Source organism: Pygocentrus nattereri, chromosome 3 (assembly GCF_015220715.1).
Source record: "Pygocentrus nattereri isolate fPygNat1 chromosome 3, fPygNat1.pri, whole genome shotgun sequence".
Lineage (NCBI taxonomy): Eukaryota > Metazoa > Chordata > Actinopteri > Characiformes > Serrasalmidae > Pygocentrus > Pygocentrus nattereri.
The window spans coordinates 6324808-6345105 of record NC_051213.1 but is presented as its reverse complement, the minus strand read 5'-3'; the positions used below and the strand labels follow the sequence as shown (position 1 = coordinate 6345105).

Below are 20298 nucleotides of genomic sequence, written 5' to 3'. Positions count from 1 at the left end.
GTATTCTCCCCATTTCGCCACCTAGTGGCAGAGAAACACAGCGCTGTGCGCTCACTAGTTTCCTCCACCGCTCGTGTGGACAGAGACATAGAGCTGATGTCACCCGTAAGTCTGAGGCCTCCAGCGAGCAGCTCCTCTCTAACTGACGGTGGAGGACGGACGCTGAATTTACAAGCTCGTAGGATGTAATGCTGACACAGAGAACCGCACTGTAGACTACAGCCCCCCACAGATAATATACACTGCAGCTGCTGCTGGAGTCCAGCTTCAGCTCCGGCCAGTCGATGCCACATAAAGACATGAATTACAGCCACTCGTGTTGCACTTTACTACGTTTCCCCTTTAAATGAGCTTATTTATGTACATTACTTATTTAGGTTTTCTTTTACTGGAGTTTATTTCTAATTAAGTTCTAATTAAATAAACCTCTGCCTTTCATAAGTCAGCTCCCAACCTGTAAGCTGGCTGGCCTGCTAACCTGTCACCATCTAGTCATGTCAGTTCATTATTGACCCCATTGGCTTCATACTCAATCAATCATTGCCTGTTACCGAGACAACATAGCCAACATTAGGTAACCTTCGAGGAAAGCGAACTGCCTTTCTATACTGGTGCATTTAAATGTAGTTAAACGCAGTGGAGGCCGTGATTCCACCATGAGAAGTGCTCTTTATTACACGCCTGCGGTCAGCAGCGCCAGCTGAACGTAAGGCCAGTCTACAAGGCTACTACAGTTTAACTGGTTGCACCGAGTAACATAGTTTCAACGTAGCTTTAAGTTATACCTTAAAATGCACACGTACCATACAGTCGGTGTAAGTTCTGCCCTAAAAACTTCAGTTAAAACGGCGGTTTAATTTTGATCAATGGGAAAATTGCAAGAAAAGAGACCACATGTCAGTTTGCGCCGGCGACCAGTTCTGCAGGGTAGATTACACCTGTTTTCATCAATCGGAGGTAGAAAAGATCACAGACCTCCTAACTACAGATCTGCAACACAACACAGACAGAAATGGAGCCCTGAGTCCTGCTTTGTGTCTGGCACCGAGACATTTTGCTACAGAGCCATTCCAAAAGAGGCGGCTCACTCTGTTCACAAGTCAACCGCATACAAATCACTGCGTAAGTGCTCAGGTCGTGTGTGACGCTGACCTTTTTTCAGCAGAACTAACATCAGCTTTTTTTTTTGCATTCAGCAAATTCAAATAGCGATGACATTAGTCGCAGCTTCGCTAAGAGCAGGACAGAATAAACACTCGTGAGAGACGGAAGCTTTGAGGACACGACTTTATTATAAAACATAGTCTCTTTTTTAATTATAGCTAATTATATATATATATATATATATATATATATATATATCTTTATTATTATTATACTATATTGCCAAATTTCCTTTGGGATCATTTTATATATATATATATATATATATATATATATATATATATATATATATATATAAACATACCACAGATAGTTCGCTGTTTATGTCGGGTGGCGTTGTAGTGTTTTAATCTATGATCCCTTTACACGCTACTAGTTAAGATGTACTTAACTGGTACATCTACATTAACTAATGTAATTAAGATGTTGGTTCAAACATGATGTTTTTATGATGGCGATAGCAGCCCCCCCCCCCCCCCCCCCCCCCGGCCCTTTATTAAACGATGGGTGGCCACATCATTAGAAACACTAACTGTGTACTACCACTCACTGGCCACTTTATTAGAAACACCTACCTTGTATTTCTGCTCACTGGCCACTTTAGAGCAAACATAAGTACTTCATATCTCCGCTGTGTCTGTGTACAGTTACAGACTATAGTCCATCTTTTCTGCCAGTGGTGGACGAAGTACACAAATCCTGTACTTGAGTTAAATTAAAGTTACTCGAGGTAAAATATTCCTCCAGTAAATGTAGAAGTTCCTCCTTTTAGACCTCCGCTTAGAAATACTAAAGTATTTACCTTCAAATGTACTTAAGTATAAAGTAAAAGTACTAAAAGAGTAATTAACTTAATGCAACTTAGTTCCAAGTTTAAGTTGAATAAAAACTGGCTTTAAACTCAGGATCACAGATGAGATCCTTTACTATGTTGATCTGTAGGCGTCTGTTCATAAACATAAACCAGCCCAAACTCATTTACTATAAAATGAAATGGTGTTTATAGAAATTCAGAAAAAAGCCGCGTCAGTCTCGACTGCATATGTGGACATATTTCTATATTGAGCTCTATTTACACAAAGTTAGGTTAGTTCATCATTTATGTTGAACAGACTCTCCCAAAGTTTTACGCTGCTGCGCTGACGTTGAACCGCGTGCTGCACTGGGTCGGTATGACCAACAGGTCAAAACCAGCTCTAAACAAAGTGACCGCTGGGCCCTGATTGGTGCTCTGGCTTTGCGCTTCTTTCGTTTTGACGTGTTACGTTTTTATACACACAGAAACCAAAAGGAACGACAGATTTCTCAAAATGTAGGAGGAAAAAGTCGGATATTAGACTCTGAAATGTAGTGGAGTGAAAGGAAAAAGTCGCCCAGAATGGAGAAACTTCAGTACAGATACACCAAAAAATACTATAGTACAGAAACTCATTACAGTTACTCAGTTACTCAGCTACTGTCCACCACTGAAATGTGCACTGTAGTAGCAGTGCTCATAATTTTGATTTTCAGAGCTCAAACTGATATCTGGGCTTTGATAAGATGATAGAACAGCAGCAGTCAGTAGAAAGGCAGGAGACAGGCCTCAGATTGGGAACGGGAGAGTGTGATAGGTCTGTCTGTCTGTCTGTCCAGAATTTTTTGATTAAGGGTTTATCTGTATTTCTGGCTTTGTGTGCTTGTCTCCATCTGTCAGTCAGTCTGCTTGTCAGTCTGTTCATCTGCCTGTATTTGGTCACCGTCATGAAAACCGTCTAACTCCATTTCTTCTGTATTTTACACCATTTGAAAACATAAGGCACATTTATAGGAGTTAAAGTGGAATTCCAGCTTTTTAAAAAAATTCTGGCTAAATAAATGATTAAAGGTGCAAACAACGTCATTCAGAGTGGTTTGAAGTTTGAGATCGTCAGAGTTAAGTTTAGTGCCTCTAAAAGCTCCCACACAGAAGACTATTACACAGAATGGTTACAGATGTGTTACCCACGGACTCGGAAAGGTAATATAATTTAGGGTTTCTGCTTATAAGCAGCAAATCAATGTCACGCAACATTATTTGCCTTTTTCCCGTGTTGATTTTTTTTGGTAGTTTACATTAGACAGAGCATGTCATAATGTGCTATAATGTGGTACGAGGCAACTGTACGAGTATATGACTGACACATCAAACCGCCGATGCACATCCTCGCCCTGCTTTCTCTTTCTGGACAAATTATATGCAAATGAACTGAGCAGCGGCCAATCAAATTGTTGATGCGTGGTGTGCTCTTCACAGGGAAACGTGGATGCTGAATCCTCCAGAAGTGCGTAACGCTCATCTTCAGTATGCTGGATGGGGGCCACAGGGGCAGCAGTTGGTAAGGACTACATTTCCCTCAATCCTTCACACCTACAGCTTCAAATGCCTTCTTTATACACGGGGATAAGTGGCGGTCTTTCTTTAGTGTAACATTTCCTCTGGATTAAGTTTTAGCAGAGACAGAGAGCTGGCCCACTTCTGAGTGGTTGGTAGTACCACCACTGAGTGCTGATTGGGTAGTGAACAGATAAGAATATACCAACAACACTTTGTCCATTGTGTGTTCATGGTTTCATATAAAACCATTGTTTATTACTAAAGAACCCTTGAAGAACCATTTTTTAAGAGTGTAGAGTATGAAAGGGGAGATCTTCTGGGCAGTTAAGGGAGAGTAAATGAGGATTTCTGATTCGTAGTAGCTACAGCTTATAGAGATCCACTGCTCCATAGTCTAATACAGGGGGACGTTATACCCATCAAGCTGATGCTTGGCATTGAGTGTGGCTCATGTGTGGCTGCTCCAGAGCGTCTAATTCTATTGGTCAGAGCTTTCTATTGGACGTTGTGGAAGCTGTTTGAATGCCTGTGTCAGTATCAGTGCCCCTTAAAGTGCTGGAGCTGTGTTCCCTCGTTAGAAAGGCTGTCTGGACAGATGTGCAGTTTTCCTGACCATTTTCTCAGAAGACAGGGCTGAGAAGAGAGAGCACTCTCAAGCACAGTAAAGTAGAAAAGGTGCTTGATTCATGCGGGTCACAGCTGGGGGCGAAAAATACTGTGCATGGAGAGAATTCTCATTTTTTTATAGCCCTCGGCCTTCTACCAGAGGGGAGGCAATGAAAAAGGGCTTCCTAGGATGAGAGTGATCATCAAAGATCTTTCTAGCTGCTCCAGATTTATATACATCTGACATAACCGCTGGAAGAAGGTGATGGGTGATGGGGCGCTGCAGCACCCCCTGTGGGTTCAGGGTGTCTACTGAGTTGTTTTGGAGCATTATTAACACTTCTAGTGGTACTTTTGCTATGCGTTGCATTTCCTCACAATATTTTGGCAGTTGTGTGAACAGCATGGTCTGATTTCTTATATCTGATTCAAGCCGGTCTGTTTATAATAGATTCGTACACTGATCTGATCATCAAATGGTCATAGGTGAAAATTCATCTTTCCCCCCCCCCAATTTTCTCTCCAGTTTAGACGTATCCAATTCCACCCACTAGTTAGGACTCCCCCAGTCACACGATACCACCAGCACTAGGATGGTGAAAGCTAGTACAAGATAGCATTGCCCTGATTGATGTGAGGAGATGGGGGGACCATCCTTCCCACCCAGAGATCGAGGTCAGTCGTGCTCTTTTGGACTTCTGGCCATGGGATTGAACTCACAACCTCCTGATCACAAGCTAAATAGAATTTGTTACCATCATTATTCATTTTATTAGCAACTAGTTACCACTATAATAGGGGGCAGTCATGGGCTGGAGGTTAGGGAACCGGCCCTGTGACCGGAAGGTTGAAGGTTCGATCCCCAGCACTGACCGTCCATGACTGAGGTGTCCTTGAGCAAGACACCTAACCCCCAATTGCTCCCCGGGAGCCATGGATAGGGCTGCCCAGCGCTCCGGGCAAGTGTGCTCACTGCCCCCCCTAGTGTGTGTGTATTCACTAGTGTGTATGTGGTGTTTCACTTCACGGATGGGTTAAATGCGGAGGTGGAATTTCCCCGTTTGTGGGATTAAAAGTATCATTTCACTTAATCACTAACTTATTGCCTATTAACAACTTGGGTTTCAGTACAACTGGTTACTATAATATCACCATATAATTACCACCACATGATCTCTAAAGTAAAATACTACCAACATCTTCTCTCCGAATCAGTGATCATTAGGAAAATGTCCTAGTTGTTGCTGGGTGAAAAAGGCCCCGATGACGCCTGCAGCTCCTTGGTCTGTGCAGATCCAGCCCTGAACCACGCTGAGATGCTTGACAGCACAGTTAGTTCAATGATAGCCACGTAAAAAGCAACCAAAACAGACCACAGAACAGTGAGGCTTGTCCGTTGCCTTCGGAAGTTGCCAACATATGTTTGGCTTCCTTTACAGCGCGTAACATATTCTCAGCTCTCCTGAAATCATGAGCCCGAAACAGTTTGACTCGCTGCCTCATGGTCCATCGATCTCCAGAGGAAGAAGCCATGAGTGAATGTCTTGAAGTCAATGGCTGTTTCAGCGGCATTGATAGCATTGATTTGCAGGCTGTTGTGATTCTACAACGAGAATCAGACCATCAAAGGAGATGAAACCAATCAGGCTGGTGTCATCTGTGAATATTAAAACTTTGACAGATGGATCACCAAACGCGCAGCCGTTTACGTAAGGAGAGTGAAAGCAGGACAGACTGGTCTCCACCAAAAAACAAATAAATAAATAAAAAATCAGATCTGGGATGCGGGGAGGTGTTTATAACGGGGGCTGCTTGTATACGTCATGTATACAGCAATACTGTAAAATGATAAAATTGATATGACAGTTACATTTACATTAGTTACAATTGCAGTTAAGTCAGTGACAGTTCACATTATGCATGACCAGCTGACGTTTAGTTGAATTAACACAGCCTCTGCAGAGGACACACTTAAATATGGCATATTTCTACACAATAGGGCACAGTTTCTGTTTATTTGCTGAGTTTGGCATGTTGGAAGAATTAAGTGTAAAAAGTCCTGTAAATTTTGCGCAGACCACTGTTTTTTGACCGGGGTGTACACACTGTATATCTGACACATCAAACTGCTGATGCTCACTCTGCTCACTCTGCTCACTCTGCTCGCTCTCCACCTGGACAAGCTTTATGCAGATGAGGCGAGAGGCGACCAATCAGGTTGTTGATGTGTGGCACAATAAGCAATAGCATCATACCGTGTAGTTCAGCTACAAGCTGAGATACGAATACTCAAATACACATCAAGCGGTAGGTATAATGATATTAAAAATTAGTTGAGTATTTTATATTAAAAAGAAACAAATACATACATTTTTACTTTGCTGTCCTAATTGAATTTTTAAGTAGATTATAATTTAATGCTTATTTCTTCTCTTTTAAATCAGCTGTTTTTAATCTTGTTTTAATTACGTTTTTAATTTCTATTCTCCTACATTATTTAGAATTTTACTTTGAGTTATCTTTGTATTGTCTCATTTGTAAAGCCCTTTAAATGACCACAGTGTATGAAAGGTGCTGTATAAATAAACCTGCCTTACCTAGACCAGCTTGTGTTTAACCGACACACCAAAAAAGTGTCCAGCAGCTGGCGAGGAAAGCGGTGCATCATTCCCTTAAACAGCGCAAGATTTTGGAAATAAATAAAGCGTAATTTGAAATGACAAATTCTGCCCTAAGACACACACAGAGCTCTTCACTACACTCAGATTACTTTTATATTGTTTTTATTTATTTTGAAGGTATTAGGCAGTTTGAAGCCACAGTCCCCTCACCTTTCCCACTTCTCCTGTCAAAAAGTGCCAAAAACACTGACAAATAGAGCTGCAAGTAAAGTCATTTTGGTTGAAAATCAAATACACAGTTTTCTCCTTACTTTAAATTTAGCTCGTCAGTTAAAATCAAAGTGTGTGAGTGGCACAGTGGTGTAGAGTAGGGAGCGGACCACCCAGGTTTCTCCCCGTACCTCTGCATGGTAAGTGATGTGGCAGTGGCTCTACAGCTCACACACAATGCCCATTCATGCAGTGCAGAACCGGTCAGTAGAGCCTTACCAGAAATGACCGCCCATCACAGTAAAGTTCTACCAATACTACACGTAATTAAGACCACCGCACAGTGAACGCACTGCAAGGCACTGTGTAGCGGAGCGATGCCTTAGAATGCAGTGAGAGTGCCAATCAAAGTCATTAAAGACGTTAAAGTCCATTATCTGCTCAGATATCTCGGTTGTTGGAAGAAAACCTTGTACGTCGAAAAGCGGTAACTTTATACGAGAAGGAAAAGACTTTACTTCACTTTCAATGTAAGTCAATGGAACCAGACTTTTTCCCCAATCAGATTAAGTCATTTCTTTTAGTCCATTCATCATGACATTTATGCACATACAAAGTAAAGGGCAGCAGGTATTTTCAAATTATGTCGAATACTGAAGAAAACTGAATTAAGTTGATTAAAACTTTCAACATTTTTTTTCCTGCTTGAGTCTTTAGAGACTTAAAGGAGGAAAAAGTCAGATATTAGACTCTGAAATGTAGTGGAGTGAAAGGAAAAAGTCGCCCAGAACGGAGAAACTTCAGTACAGATACACCAAAAACTAAGTACAGTAAGTACATTTACTTTGTTACTGTACACCAGGCCTGTCTGAGCCCCCACGAGCGTCGTCAGTGGGATCAGTGGCGAGGAAAAATTCCCTAAAAGCAGGAGTAGGAAACGCTGAGAGGAATCAAGACTCAAAAGGGGAACCCATCCTCGTCTGGTCCACGCTGGACAGCAACTAGTAACAAAAGAGCAACATGAACGGAGAAAAGGTTTGAACATTAGCATAAAATATTAAAATACAGAAAACAATGGTTCCAAATTTTTGCACTCTGTGCAGCTCGTCCGGTGCGCAGCGACCTTCAGTCTCGCATCCTTTAGCGGCGCGAACGTTGAAGTGACGTGTACTCGTTCGCCGGCGACAGTTTTCTGGCTTGTGCTTGGGCCTTCATTTCAAGCCCATACCTACCTTGAACAGTCTGAGTAGCAAAGAAAGTTTAGTTTGTCATTTAATGATGCACATACATTTTATCATTCGAAATCACGTGACATATCTTGCCCATATGGTGAAGATATAAAATAAACATCATAAGAATGCGTCATATGGAGCGGGTATTCTTGGTGTTTGAGCAGGGATCGAGGAGTGTGACACAGAAAACCCAGAGCCACGCGATTACAGCCTGCTTTGAGCAGGGAGCAGAAATGCCAGCCGCTTGGCTCCACGCACATCCTCTGGTTAAGACATGTTGGTGTCTGAGGTTTGCTGCTTTAGATTTGCTCTATAAGGCCAATGTAGCTGACAAGTAATGGAATCTTATACCCCACCAATTAATCAGTACTCAGTGGCCTCAAACTGTGTGGAGTTGTTCAGCATCTCTGATAGACTTTGAGGTTTCTGACACTGTATGATTCAATATGCTGTCTATAAACATGGACTAAACTGGGTGACAGCTGAAAGCAGTAGTAGCAGCCTGAATGTTGTCCACAGTGGTGGACAGTAACTGAGTAACAGAGTAAATGTAATTAGTTTCTGTACTTTAGTATTTTTGGTGTATCTGTACTGAACTTTCTCCATTTCTGGGCGACTTTTTCCTTTCACTCCACTACATTTCAGAGTCTAATATCCGACTTTTTCCTCCTACATTTTGAGAAATCTGTCGTTCCTTTTGGTTTCTGTGTGTATAAAAACGTAACATGTCAAAACGAAAGAAGCGCAAAGCCAGAGCACCAATCAGGGCCCAGCGGTCACTTTGTTTAGAGCTGGTTTTGACCTGTTGGTCATACCGACCCAGTGCAGCACGCGGTTCAACGTCAGCGCAGCAGCGTAAAACTTTGGGAGAGTCTGTTCAACATAAATGATGAACTAACCTAACTTTGTGTAAATAGAGCTCAATATAGAAATATGTCCACATATGCAGTCGAGACTGACGCGGCTTTTTTCTGAATTTCTACAAACACCATTTCATTTTATAGTAAATGAGTTTGGGCTGGTTTATGTTTATGAACAGACGCCTACAGACCAACATAGTAAAGGAGCTCATCTGTGATCCTGAGTTTAAAGCCAGTTTTTATTCAACTTAAACTTGGAACTGAGTTGTAAATAAATCTGAAACTGAAACTTTGCTTGTGTGTAAAAAGTGATTTCAGAGCCACTCGGTTCTCCCTGATGGAAACTGTTTACCTTCAGTGTTTTGTGCTTCTGATCATTTTAATAGACGTCAGCGTCACTAATTAATGACGTTCTATTAAAAGACTGGTTTACCAAGGAAGACATGTAAAACTATGTAACCAGACTTTTTTTTTCCAGGTAATTTGGGGGCTTTTGTTTTGGTCCATTTGTTATGAAACTGACTCACAATGTAAAGATATTTTCAAATTATATCAAAAGGTTAAAAACATCACGAGGTTTTTTCAGCAGCACAGTTTGGTGTGGAAGAACTTGACTGGCCTGCACAGAGTCCTGACCTCAACCCCACAGAACACCTTTGGGATGAATTAGAGCGGAGACTTCCCAGAAGAGTTGAAGTTGTTATAGCTGCAAAGGGTGGGCCGACATCATATTAAACCCTATGGATTAAGAATGGGATGTCACTCAAGGTCATATGTGAGTGAAGACAGACAACTTTTGGAAATATAGTGTATATTCCAGATTATATAGAATGTGGATTGAAGATGCACAAGATGTTACAGTAAGATCAGAGTGAGTCTGTTGACGTGTGAGTGGGTGTAGATTGCCTATGAAGATCATCATCATGATGATGCAGTGACAGGCCTATAGGCCGATATATCAGGAACTGTCTCAGAACCGGCTGGTTCTGGACTTCATGCTTCTGTACCTCCTCCCTCTCTGCAGTTGTGAGAACAGACAGTACTGTAGCCTTTCTTCACCTTTTTCCTGATTCAAATGAATAAAATATTCATTTTCATACTTACATAAACATAAATATCATTTGAATTGGAGCCCATGTGGGATATTAGACCCCTAATGTTTCCAAACAGCTGTGCATTGACCACACCAGTGTCTCTACAGTTAAAAGCTCTGAGGTGTGTGTGTGTGTGTGTGTGTGTATATGTGTGTGTATATGCAGTGTGTGAGCAGACAGACTCATCATGAAGAATCTCTCCCCGCAGCACAATGCAATTAATTACCTGTAATCTCAGCAGTAGATTAATTAGAGCTGCTGCTGAATTGATATGGCCCAGTCTTTTCTGTCATTAGTCATGAAATAACCCAGATTAGTGCCGTCACTTCCTGTTAGGCCACTGTCTGCGGACCCCTCTGCATGCAGCAGCTAACTTAATCATACACACACACACACACACACACACACACAAATAACAAATAAGCAAACAGTTACATGGAACACATGCATGAAATCTGCATACACAATCATTAAGATGTCATTCAGAGTGATTTGGTGTGAAATGGTTCACTGTGGTGATTCAGAGCCCTTTACAGTGGGGGTGATAGGAACCTGGGGTCAGAGCACAGCACAGATACAGTCTACAGCACAGATACAGACATTTTATTATTTACTCTCCAAAACAACAAGAGTTTTATTTTTAGTTTTAAAGAACTACATTTTTTATATAAAACTTTACCTGCTGCCAGTTAGATTGTGTTAGGACTTCAGCATGAGCTGACCAACAGAAACGATCCAAATGGCTTAAAATCTGGTTATATTAACATCAAAATTTAAGAACCTTTTTCCATCTTCCTGTAGGAAGTAGGAAATCCTGTATGGATTGTTGTTGGATGGATGGATGGATGGATGGGTTGGTGGATGGATGGATAGATGGATAGATAGATGGCTGGTTGTTGGATGGATGGATAGATAGATGGATGGTTGTTGGATGGATGGATTGATGGATTGGTGGATGGATGGATAGATGGATAGATAGATGGATGGTTGTTGGATGGATGGATTGATGGATTGGTGGATGGATGGATAGATGGATAGATAGATGGATGGTTGTTGGATGGATGGATTGATGGATTGGTGGATGGATGGATAGATGGATAGATAGATGGATGGTTGTTGGATGGATGGATTGATGGATTGGTGGATGGATGGATAGATGGATAGATAGATGGATTGTTGTTGAATAGATGGATGGATGGATTGGTGGATGGATGGATAGATGGATAGATAGATGGATGGTTGTTGGATGGATGGATTGATGGATTGGTGGATGGATGGATAGATGGATAGATAGATGGATGGTTGTTGGATGGATGGATTGATGGATGGATCAATGGATAGATAGATGGATTGTTGTTGAATAGATGGATGCATGGATTGGTGGATGGATGGATAGATGGATGGATGGTTGTTGGATTGATGGATCCTGAAGGGAAATTACTGTTTCAGTACATACAGACATATCATTGCACATAAACGTACATACACTGTGCAGAAACAGGGTCCTTGTGGTTTGGTATGATTGGAGTTCGTGTATGAGAATAGAAACTGTACATGTTCATGTTTATGTGGGTCGTGTGAGTTTATATTTCTATAGAGATGAAGATGTTAAAGTAAATATAAGAGAAGTAGAGCTGAGCTCTAAATCCAGCAGAGAGAGTGAGTCACTCACTCAATCCCTCTCTGAAACTAATCTCAGGGGTTTAACAACACACACACACACACACACACACACACACACACACACACACAGATATTTGTTCACACACATGCTGTTTTTCCAACAGATGTCCTCCCCAAAAAAGCCTTCATGTTCACAGGCGGGCTTTTCAGCTCAGTTATCACATGCAGTGTGGGTCTGTGTCACAGCACGTGTGAGTATATATGCGCATGTGAACTGGGCCAGTCACTTTTAGTGTGGTGTCCTAGATTTTAGTGTCTTTCTAAACTCACACTGACGCTTCTACTTCCCTTCACTGGCCACTATATTAGAAACACCTGCATTGTATTTCCACTCACTGACCACTTTATTAGAAACACCTACTTTATGCTTCCACTCAGTGGCCACTTTATTAGAAACACCTACTTTATGCTTCCACTCAGTGGCCACTTTATTAGAAACACCTACTTTATGCTTCCACTCAGTGGCCACTTTATTAGAAACACCTACTTTATGCTTCCACTCAGTGGCCACTTTATTAGAAACACCTTGGATGTCCACTCCATGGCCACTTTTTTAGAAACACCTACCTTTCACTTCCACTCGCTGGCCATAGAACATAAAATGCGACCTGTGCGAAAGTTCTGGCACATTTTATACTCTATATTTTTTTCCCAAATTAGCAATCATGCACTAAAATTTGTGGCAAAATCTTTTAGGTATGTCTCTGTAGAGGATGTGTTCACTTATTTTATCGATAAAACAATGACTGGGGGTGTTGAAACTTTTGCCTATGACTGTAGGTCCTATAAGTTTACAATTACAGACTGTAGTCCATCTGTTGCTGCAGAGTTTCTCCACCTCATTCAAAATTTGTCAGTGTCTGACCGCAGGACCGCTGTTTACGGCTGATAGTATTTGGGCAGTGGATCATTCTGAGCACAGCAGTGACACTGACATGGTAGTGTGTGTGCTGCTGGTATGAGTTTATCAGACACTGCATTGTTCCTGGTTGTCACCGCTCAGTGGTCAGTGAACCTAACTGTGCTGGACTCTGGCTCTCAGTTCTCCTCCCCTGGCTTAAATAGTAATGTAAAACAGAGCAAAGTTATTAAATGAAGGCATTTCTGATAAAGTACTGGTTTCTTTTACAGCAAAGTAAATAAACATTGAACATATGTGAAAACTACAAAGTGTATATTGTAATGTTCTGCTGTGCTACAAATACTAATAGGCAGAGGTGGACGAAGTACACAAACCATGTACCTGAGTTAAAGTAGAGACGCCCAAGGTAAAATATCACTCCAGTAAAAGTAGAAGTTCCTCCCTTTAGACCTCCACTTGAGTAAAAGTACTAAAGTATTTCCCTTCAAATGTACTTAAGTATAAAGTAAAAGTACTAAAAGAGTAATTCTGGCTCTGATGTCCTGTTATCATTTTTATAACCAGACTGGCTTCATGAACTCATTTCAGGTGAAAGTCCTCCAGCGTCTCTCTTGGTAAACCAGTCTTTTAATAGAACGTCATTAATTAGTGACGCTGACGTCTATTAAAATGATCAGAAGCACAAAACACTGAAGGTAAACAGTTTCCATCAGGGAGAACCGAGTGGCTCTGAAATCACTTTTTACACACAAGCAAAGTTTCAGTTTCAGATTTATTTACAGCTTAGTTCCAAGTTTAAGTTGAATAAAAACTGGCTTTAAACTCAGGATCACAGATGAGCTCCTTTACTATGTTGATCTGTAGGCGTCTGTTCATAAACATAAACCAGCCCAAACTCATTTACTATAAAATGAAATGGTGTTTGTAGAAATTCAGAAAAAAGCCGCGTCAGTCTCGACTGCATATGTGGACATATTTCTATATTGAGCTCTATTTACACAAAGTTAGGTTAGTTCATCATTTATGTTGAACAGACTCTCCCAAAGTTTTACGCTGCTGCGCTGACGTTGAACCGCGTGCTGCACTGGGTCGGTATGACCAACAGGTCAAAACCAGCTCTAAACAAAGTGACCGCTGGGCCCTGATTGGTGCTCTGGCTTTGCGCTTCTTTCGTTTTGACATGTTACGTTTTTATACACACAGAAACCAAAAGGAACCACAGATTTCTCAAAATGTAGGAGGAAAAAGTCGGATATTAGACTCTGAAATGTAGTGGAGTGAAAGGAGAAATGGAGAAACTTCAGTACAGATACACCAAAAATACTAAAGTACAGAAACTCATTACATTTACTCAGTTACTCAGTTACTGTCCACCACTGCTAATAGGTAATTGTGTAACATATTTAAGTAATACTCAGTATTGCTCAGTAGTTCAGTATGTGAGTACAGACTAACTGATTGATTGTGTGACACTTTATTTGATCTGCTGAGAAACCACAGATTGTTAAATTGTTCATTTGCCATCCAGCACACATTACTAATAGAAAGCACCGCATGTAGAACCAATTTACACGACCTGTGATGAGGCAGCGTATTCAAAAAATATGTTTTGAAAAAGGGTTATTAAATTAGATGCTTGAGGGGATGGCTGAACTTTGCGTTAAAGCTGTTTTATCGCTGTTGACACAGGTGAATAAATTAGCTCCTGACTGGTGACACTGCCTTGCAGATGCTTTTTACATGAGGTTGTTATGAAAAATGTAAATAGGTCTCCACTTTGCAGACAATTTCATGTCTTGCAGCAAAATTAATTTAGGTTTAATGACTGTGGGATAAATCGTTTCAGTTTAGTTAGTGGAGAAACTTATAAGGAAAAGAGGAACGAAAAAATGTAATTTTTTTTTTAATATGGCATTTTTGTAAGATTGTTTCTGAGCATGTGTTTTATTCCACACTTGATTTTCAGCTTACGTTAAGGCATGTGAACTCTCCAGCAGCTGTCCAGATGTTCTTAAAGTATTCTGTGATGGTGTTTTATCTCCTGCTGTCATTATTCTTTGGCCTTAAATCTAGAGCAGGATGCTGTGCATGGATTAGTCTGCCTAGATATATTGGGAAACCACTCCATTCCAAGAAAGTTGTCATAGTAAAAGTCAAATTAAAACGCAAAAAGCAGTGATTTGTAATCTGTCTTTTACGGGTATTTCATCAGCACAAAGAAGGAATATTTAATATTTTACCTTATTAACTTTATTGATCTTTGTAAGTACTCAGTAATTCAATAGTTGATGCCTTTAGCACATTCCAAAACCAAGGAGAGGAAAACTGGGAAGTGTGTGTAATGACCACAAACATCTGTTCTGGAACTTTCTCAAAAGCCTCAGTCGCCACTTTGCGAAAAACTGGGAGTGAATAGTCCAACAGTTAAAGAACAATATTTCTCAATGAATAATTGCAATGAATTTAATTTCAGCATATACAGTCCATAACAATATTAACAGACTCAGAGAATCTGGAGAAATGTCTGTGCATAAAGGGCAAGGCCAAAAACCAAGTGACTGCATATGCGTTTCAACCCCTTAGATGGTGCTGTATAACCTCATAGACTCTGGATTACATCAGAAAACCCTTGTCAGTCAACCCAGTTTGTCACTACAGCTACAAACGCAAATTAAGACTGTACTACGCAAAGCAGAAGCCATAATACAACAACCAGAAACACCGCCAACTTCTCTGGGCTAAAGCCCATCTGAGATGGACTGACGCAAAGTGGAAATATTAAGTGATAAGTGATACTTTTTTGATCCCACAACCGGGGAAATTCCACCTCCGCATTTAACCCATCCGTAAAGTGAAACACCACATACACACTAGTGAACACACACACTAGGGGGCAGTGAGCACACTTGCCCGGAGCGGTGGGCAGCCCTATCCACGGCGCCTGGGGAGCAGTTGGGGGTTAGGTGTCTTGCTCAAGGACACCTCAGTCATGGACTGTCAGCCCTGGGGATCGAACCGGCAACCTTCTGGTTACAGGGCCCTAGTGTGTGTGTGCTCACTAGTGTGTATGTGGTGTTTCACTTCACGGATGGGTTAAATGCGGAGGTGAAATTTCCCCGTTTGTGGGACTAATAAGGGTCACTTAATTTCTTAATCAATTTAATTAATTATGTTGGAATTGTCTGTTTTTCTTTGGTTATACTAATATTAGGCTACTTTTCTAATGATTTGTCTACGATAAGGGCTATTTGTGGTTGTTAACCTCACTAGAGTAGGGACTCTGGGACATGAATTTTCCTAGTCTCCTCCACCTGTTCCCAACTCCGCCTTAAAATGAAATTCTGGCTACATCACTGTCATACAGTGAGTACATTTACATGCACTGAATAACTGTAACTGCAGAAAATCAGATTTTGTCTGTAATCCGATCAACAGGCACTTGAGTGATCAGATAACGGGGAAACCTCTGGTCTACATGAGTCAGACAGATTTCTGCTTCACAACCAGCCACTAAATTCACAGAAGAAGATGTGATGTAAACATAGTGTAAAACTCGAACTGCGCCACTAGAAGATGAAATCAGAAAGAATCAGAGTTCACAGCACTGAGAAATCTGTTTACTGAGCTAAAATCCAGCCTCTATATCACATTTCTTAATCAGATTTCTAGACCTTACTCCGATCTAAGAAATCAGAGTGTGCTGTTTGCATGACCATTGAATAATCAGATAACTGCAGAAATCCGATTATGAGCAGATTATTGAATGCATGTAAACGCACTCATTGACAGCAACCACATCAGCAAGTCTGTTTGAGATTAAACAGACCCAACATGGCCTGAGGTGAGTGTGTAATGATTTTTGGCATTATTGCTTGTTAGCCGCATTAGGGGCAGTCGTGGGCTGGAGGATCTGGCCCTGTGACCGGAAGGTTGCCGGTTCGATCCCCAGGGCCGACAGTCCATGACTGAGGTGTCCTTGAGCAAGACACCTAACCCCCAACTGCTCCCCGGGCGCCGTGGATAGGGCTGCTCACTGCCCCCTAGTGTGTGTGTGTTCACTAGTGTGTATGTGGTGTTTCACTTCACAGATGGGTTAAATGCGGAGGTGGAATTTCCCCGGTTGTGGGATCAAAAAAGTATCACTTACTTACTTAGCCGCACAGCTTTAGCGCAGAACTAAAGAAGGAAATTCAGACGCCAAACACGCCTTGGCTGATCAACATTTGGGATTAGGGCAGGGCTATCCAATCTTTTCTGTAAAGAGCCAGTTTGGCAAACAAGCTGGAACACACCTGATTCTGCATGTATAATCAGTGGGTCTCAGTCTTCAGAAGCTGATCATATGTGCTCCTGCTTTGTTGGAAAGATAATCCAAACACACACGGGTCCTTTGAGGATAAGACTGTGTGATAAACTGTATAAATTAGATTTGTGGTTGACCCTTAAATTTAAAATGTTCCAGTAAAACAACCAAAAGTCCAAATGTAGCATAGTGAATGAATAGCATTCTAGGGCAGGGGACTTTAATTCAAATTCTTGATACTAATTAAAAAGGTCCAGTTAGAGAAAATTTCCTCAAGTGAAGGTGCAGGACATCATAACGTCTAACTTGCATCATATACTGTTTACTGAAGTAGCCTAGTAGGAATATCAATATCAACAGACAACAACTGAATGTTGAATCAAATAAAGTACAATTCAAACTTCGCCCTGACTCACTTTCTTCTCTGACTGCTGTTTCTCGCCTTGTCCCTCCCCTGTGTGTACATCATTCGAATCTCAGTGCTCAGCGTAATGCACAGATCTGATTGGCTGAGTAGCACCATGTGCGATATTTACAACTCATGTGATTGGTCTGTGAGTCTCCTAGGCTGCTAAAGCTACCATAAAGGCTAGAAAAGTTACGGCGATTAAAATAGGACCATCTTGTCGAAATTAAATTATTATCCAAAGTTTAACAGTTACAGGTTCAGGTCCGCATAGGACAACGTCTGGGTCCGGACTCGGACCACGATCTGGCAACTAGTGACCTCTTTTCTAAAGACTTGAACTATCTGGTAATATATGCCAACCCAACGTCTGATGTTTGCTGTAGAGCACTGAGTAGTTGTGATCTGGTCTTTAAGAGAAGATTAGGAGTTTATTGTGTATGAAGTTATAACTTCTTTGGCAGTAAAGCAAAGCAAGAACCTATCTTCAGAACGGTTCCACTGCTTCTTTGCCACCACCGAGGAGATTTCAGTCGAGGAAATTCTAAAGAGTTCCTCTAAACCAAATTGACTGGAGCCTAATCCATTTGTGTGGAGGCACCTGGAGGGGATTTAGGACCAGGTGGACTGAGTGTGGGTCTGGCTCTCGTCCTGATAAATGTGGATTCACTACATCAGCGAGTGTAGAGGAGGGATTAGAGATCAATGTGGCATTACAGCCTTTTCTCCTGAGCCAAGCAGCTATTGATAGGCTTTGTGCTGTCAATAGCTGATGCACTGTCACTACCAGCCTCTCCCTGGGACCCTGATCACAAAAATACCTGTCCTTTTACAGCAAACATGTAAAGGCGTGTTTGCCTTCTGGTATTCTTAAAGCAGCAGCATCTGCAGAGGTTCACAGTAATCGGACCATAATCTTCTAAGCCCCTTCTCCCTCAGCGTCACAGGGGTGCTGTCATTGGACGGAAGGCAGGATGGGTCACAATTTATTATTTATTTTGTATATTTTAAAATAAAACGGTGTTATTTTAACAATCACACCTTCTTGGGGCTCAATTTAGCAATACTGGTTTTTAAATCAATCATATAGAATTCCAAGCACCACAGAAGAGCTCGTGCTCACATGTGTAAAGACTTGTATTTTGAAGTGGAAAACATGTTTTTCTGCTATTTTAACTACAATAATCTATACATGACTATGAAATATGTGATTTGAGTGACAAAGAAAACAAATGGCAAGTACATATTCTAAAATATGAAATGAAAGTTCCCCAGTAGTCGTGTCACTCGTGTTACTGCGTAACAAAGCGTCTCTTATTTTGAAATAAAAGTCACACTGATGACATCGCTTGACTTTGTTTTACTTGTTTTCTGAGGATCTATAAAGAAAAGCACACGGTGAGCCCACTGTGTCTTTCAGTTCTCAGAGATTTTCTCATTCAGCTCATGATTTCATATGAAGCTTTTAGCTGAAGTCACTGGTGTGACCGACTTTATTCGCAGGTAGCTGTGAAAAAAATACAATATAAATGGATTAAATTACACATTTTAGTGGATATTCAGTGCTGCCACTTTGTAAAATGCATTTTTCATTAACCATATCTCTGGCGTTACCTTTCTCATGTGTTACACCAATGACAATCGGTGACACCAGTGACTCCTATGGATAGATAGAAAAAAGTGGATGTTGACCTGTAATTCACCCCAGTTACTGGTTAATAATGTATTAGACAGACAGTGAAATAGTAGTTATTGGCTTGACAAGTTAGTTACCACCTATTGACTGAATGAGACTTTATAACCCACCAAAAATCCTGGTTCTATATAAAACCCTGAACACCTTAAAAAACCCTTTGCATTATTAAAATGATTAGAAATGAAAATTTCCACAATTACACACTTAAAAGGGATGGTTCTTCTAGTGTTCTTTAGTAAAGGCAGTAGTTCAATTTAGTACCAAGAGTTCTGAACAGACCATTTGCAGGCTTATTGATGTGCATGGTTCTACATAGCACCAAAAAGGTTCTTCTATTGTAATACTGATATCGTAACACTAGATGAAACCTTTTTGGTTCCATATAGAACCATCTACAGCACATTCTCAGTCAATCTGAAGAACGTTTCATGATGCAAAGAACTCTTAATCATACAAAGTGTTCTTTAAGTATTCATGCTTCTATGTTTTCTTTACTGAAGAACCCTTGAAAAAAACACAATTTTAAGTGTGTATGCGCAATAAAGTTGTGGCAAAAGTTTAATTCGCCCTAATTATTACTCGTTAATGTAATAATGAGCAGCCTGTGACGGAGCTGCCCTCCGCCACAATGTACATATGTTTAAACTTTCTAGGTAATGGGGACATTTCATACTCAGAGACACAAACTGTTTTTTAATAGCATTTATTGATTGAGTGGTTATGCAGGAGAACAAGAGCAAACCTGCAGAGAGAGAAAAGAAACAAACCTTAATGGTGAATGTGAATGTTTTATTATTTGTAAATTTAGATTGATTTAGTGATGTAATGAAACATATATTATAAACTAACATTTTTGATACACTTGGGGAAGGCAACAAGTACTTACCTGTATATTATGTTCAGTGTTTTGTCTGATTCTCTGTGCTGTGATTCCCATTTTTGTAAAGCTGCTTTGTGACAACATCAGTTGTAAAAAGCGCTATATAAATAAATTTGATTTGATTTGATTTGATTTACCTGTGAATAGACTCCAGAGGAAGGTATCCGTGTTTTCAGTCAGGGAGGAAAACAGGACCCTTTGTTTGCTGCGTTTTTATAGTGAACTTTCCCCCGCGCAAAAACCGGAAGTTACGTCATAGCACTTCCTGTTTAGCTCTATAAAAGCCCAAGATGGACCAGAATGAGCTAGTCTTGTGGGAGAGGTA

General features: G+C 40.8%; 1 protein-coding gene across 4 annotated transcripts in view; it reads left to right on the top strand.

Annotated features, from left to right (window-relative positions):
• The window catches only part of dpp6a (dipeptidyl-peptidase 6a), a 615071-nt gene that overhangs the window by 504656 nt on the left and 90117 nt on the right, over positions 1-20298 (top strand). For all 4 annotated transcript variants that reach the window (XM_017705640.2, XM_017705658.2, XM_037536774.1 and 1 more), the window contains one exon: positions 3440-3521. In XM_017705640.2, the coding sequence (XP_017561129.1) occupies positions 3440-3521 (82 nt within the window). The remainder of the gene's footprint in view (positions 1-3439; positions 3522-20298) is intronic.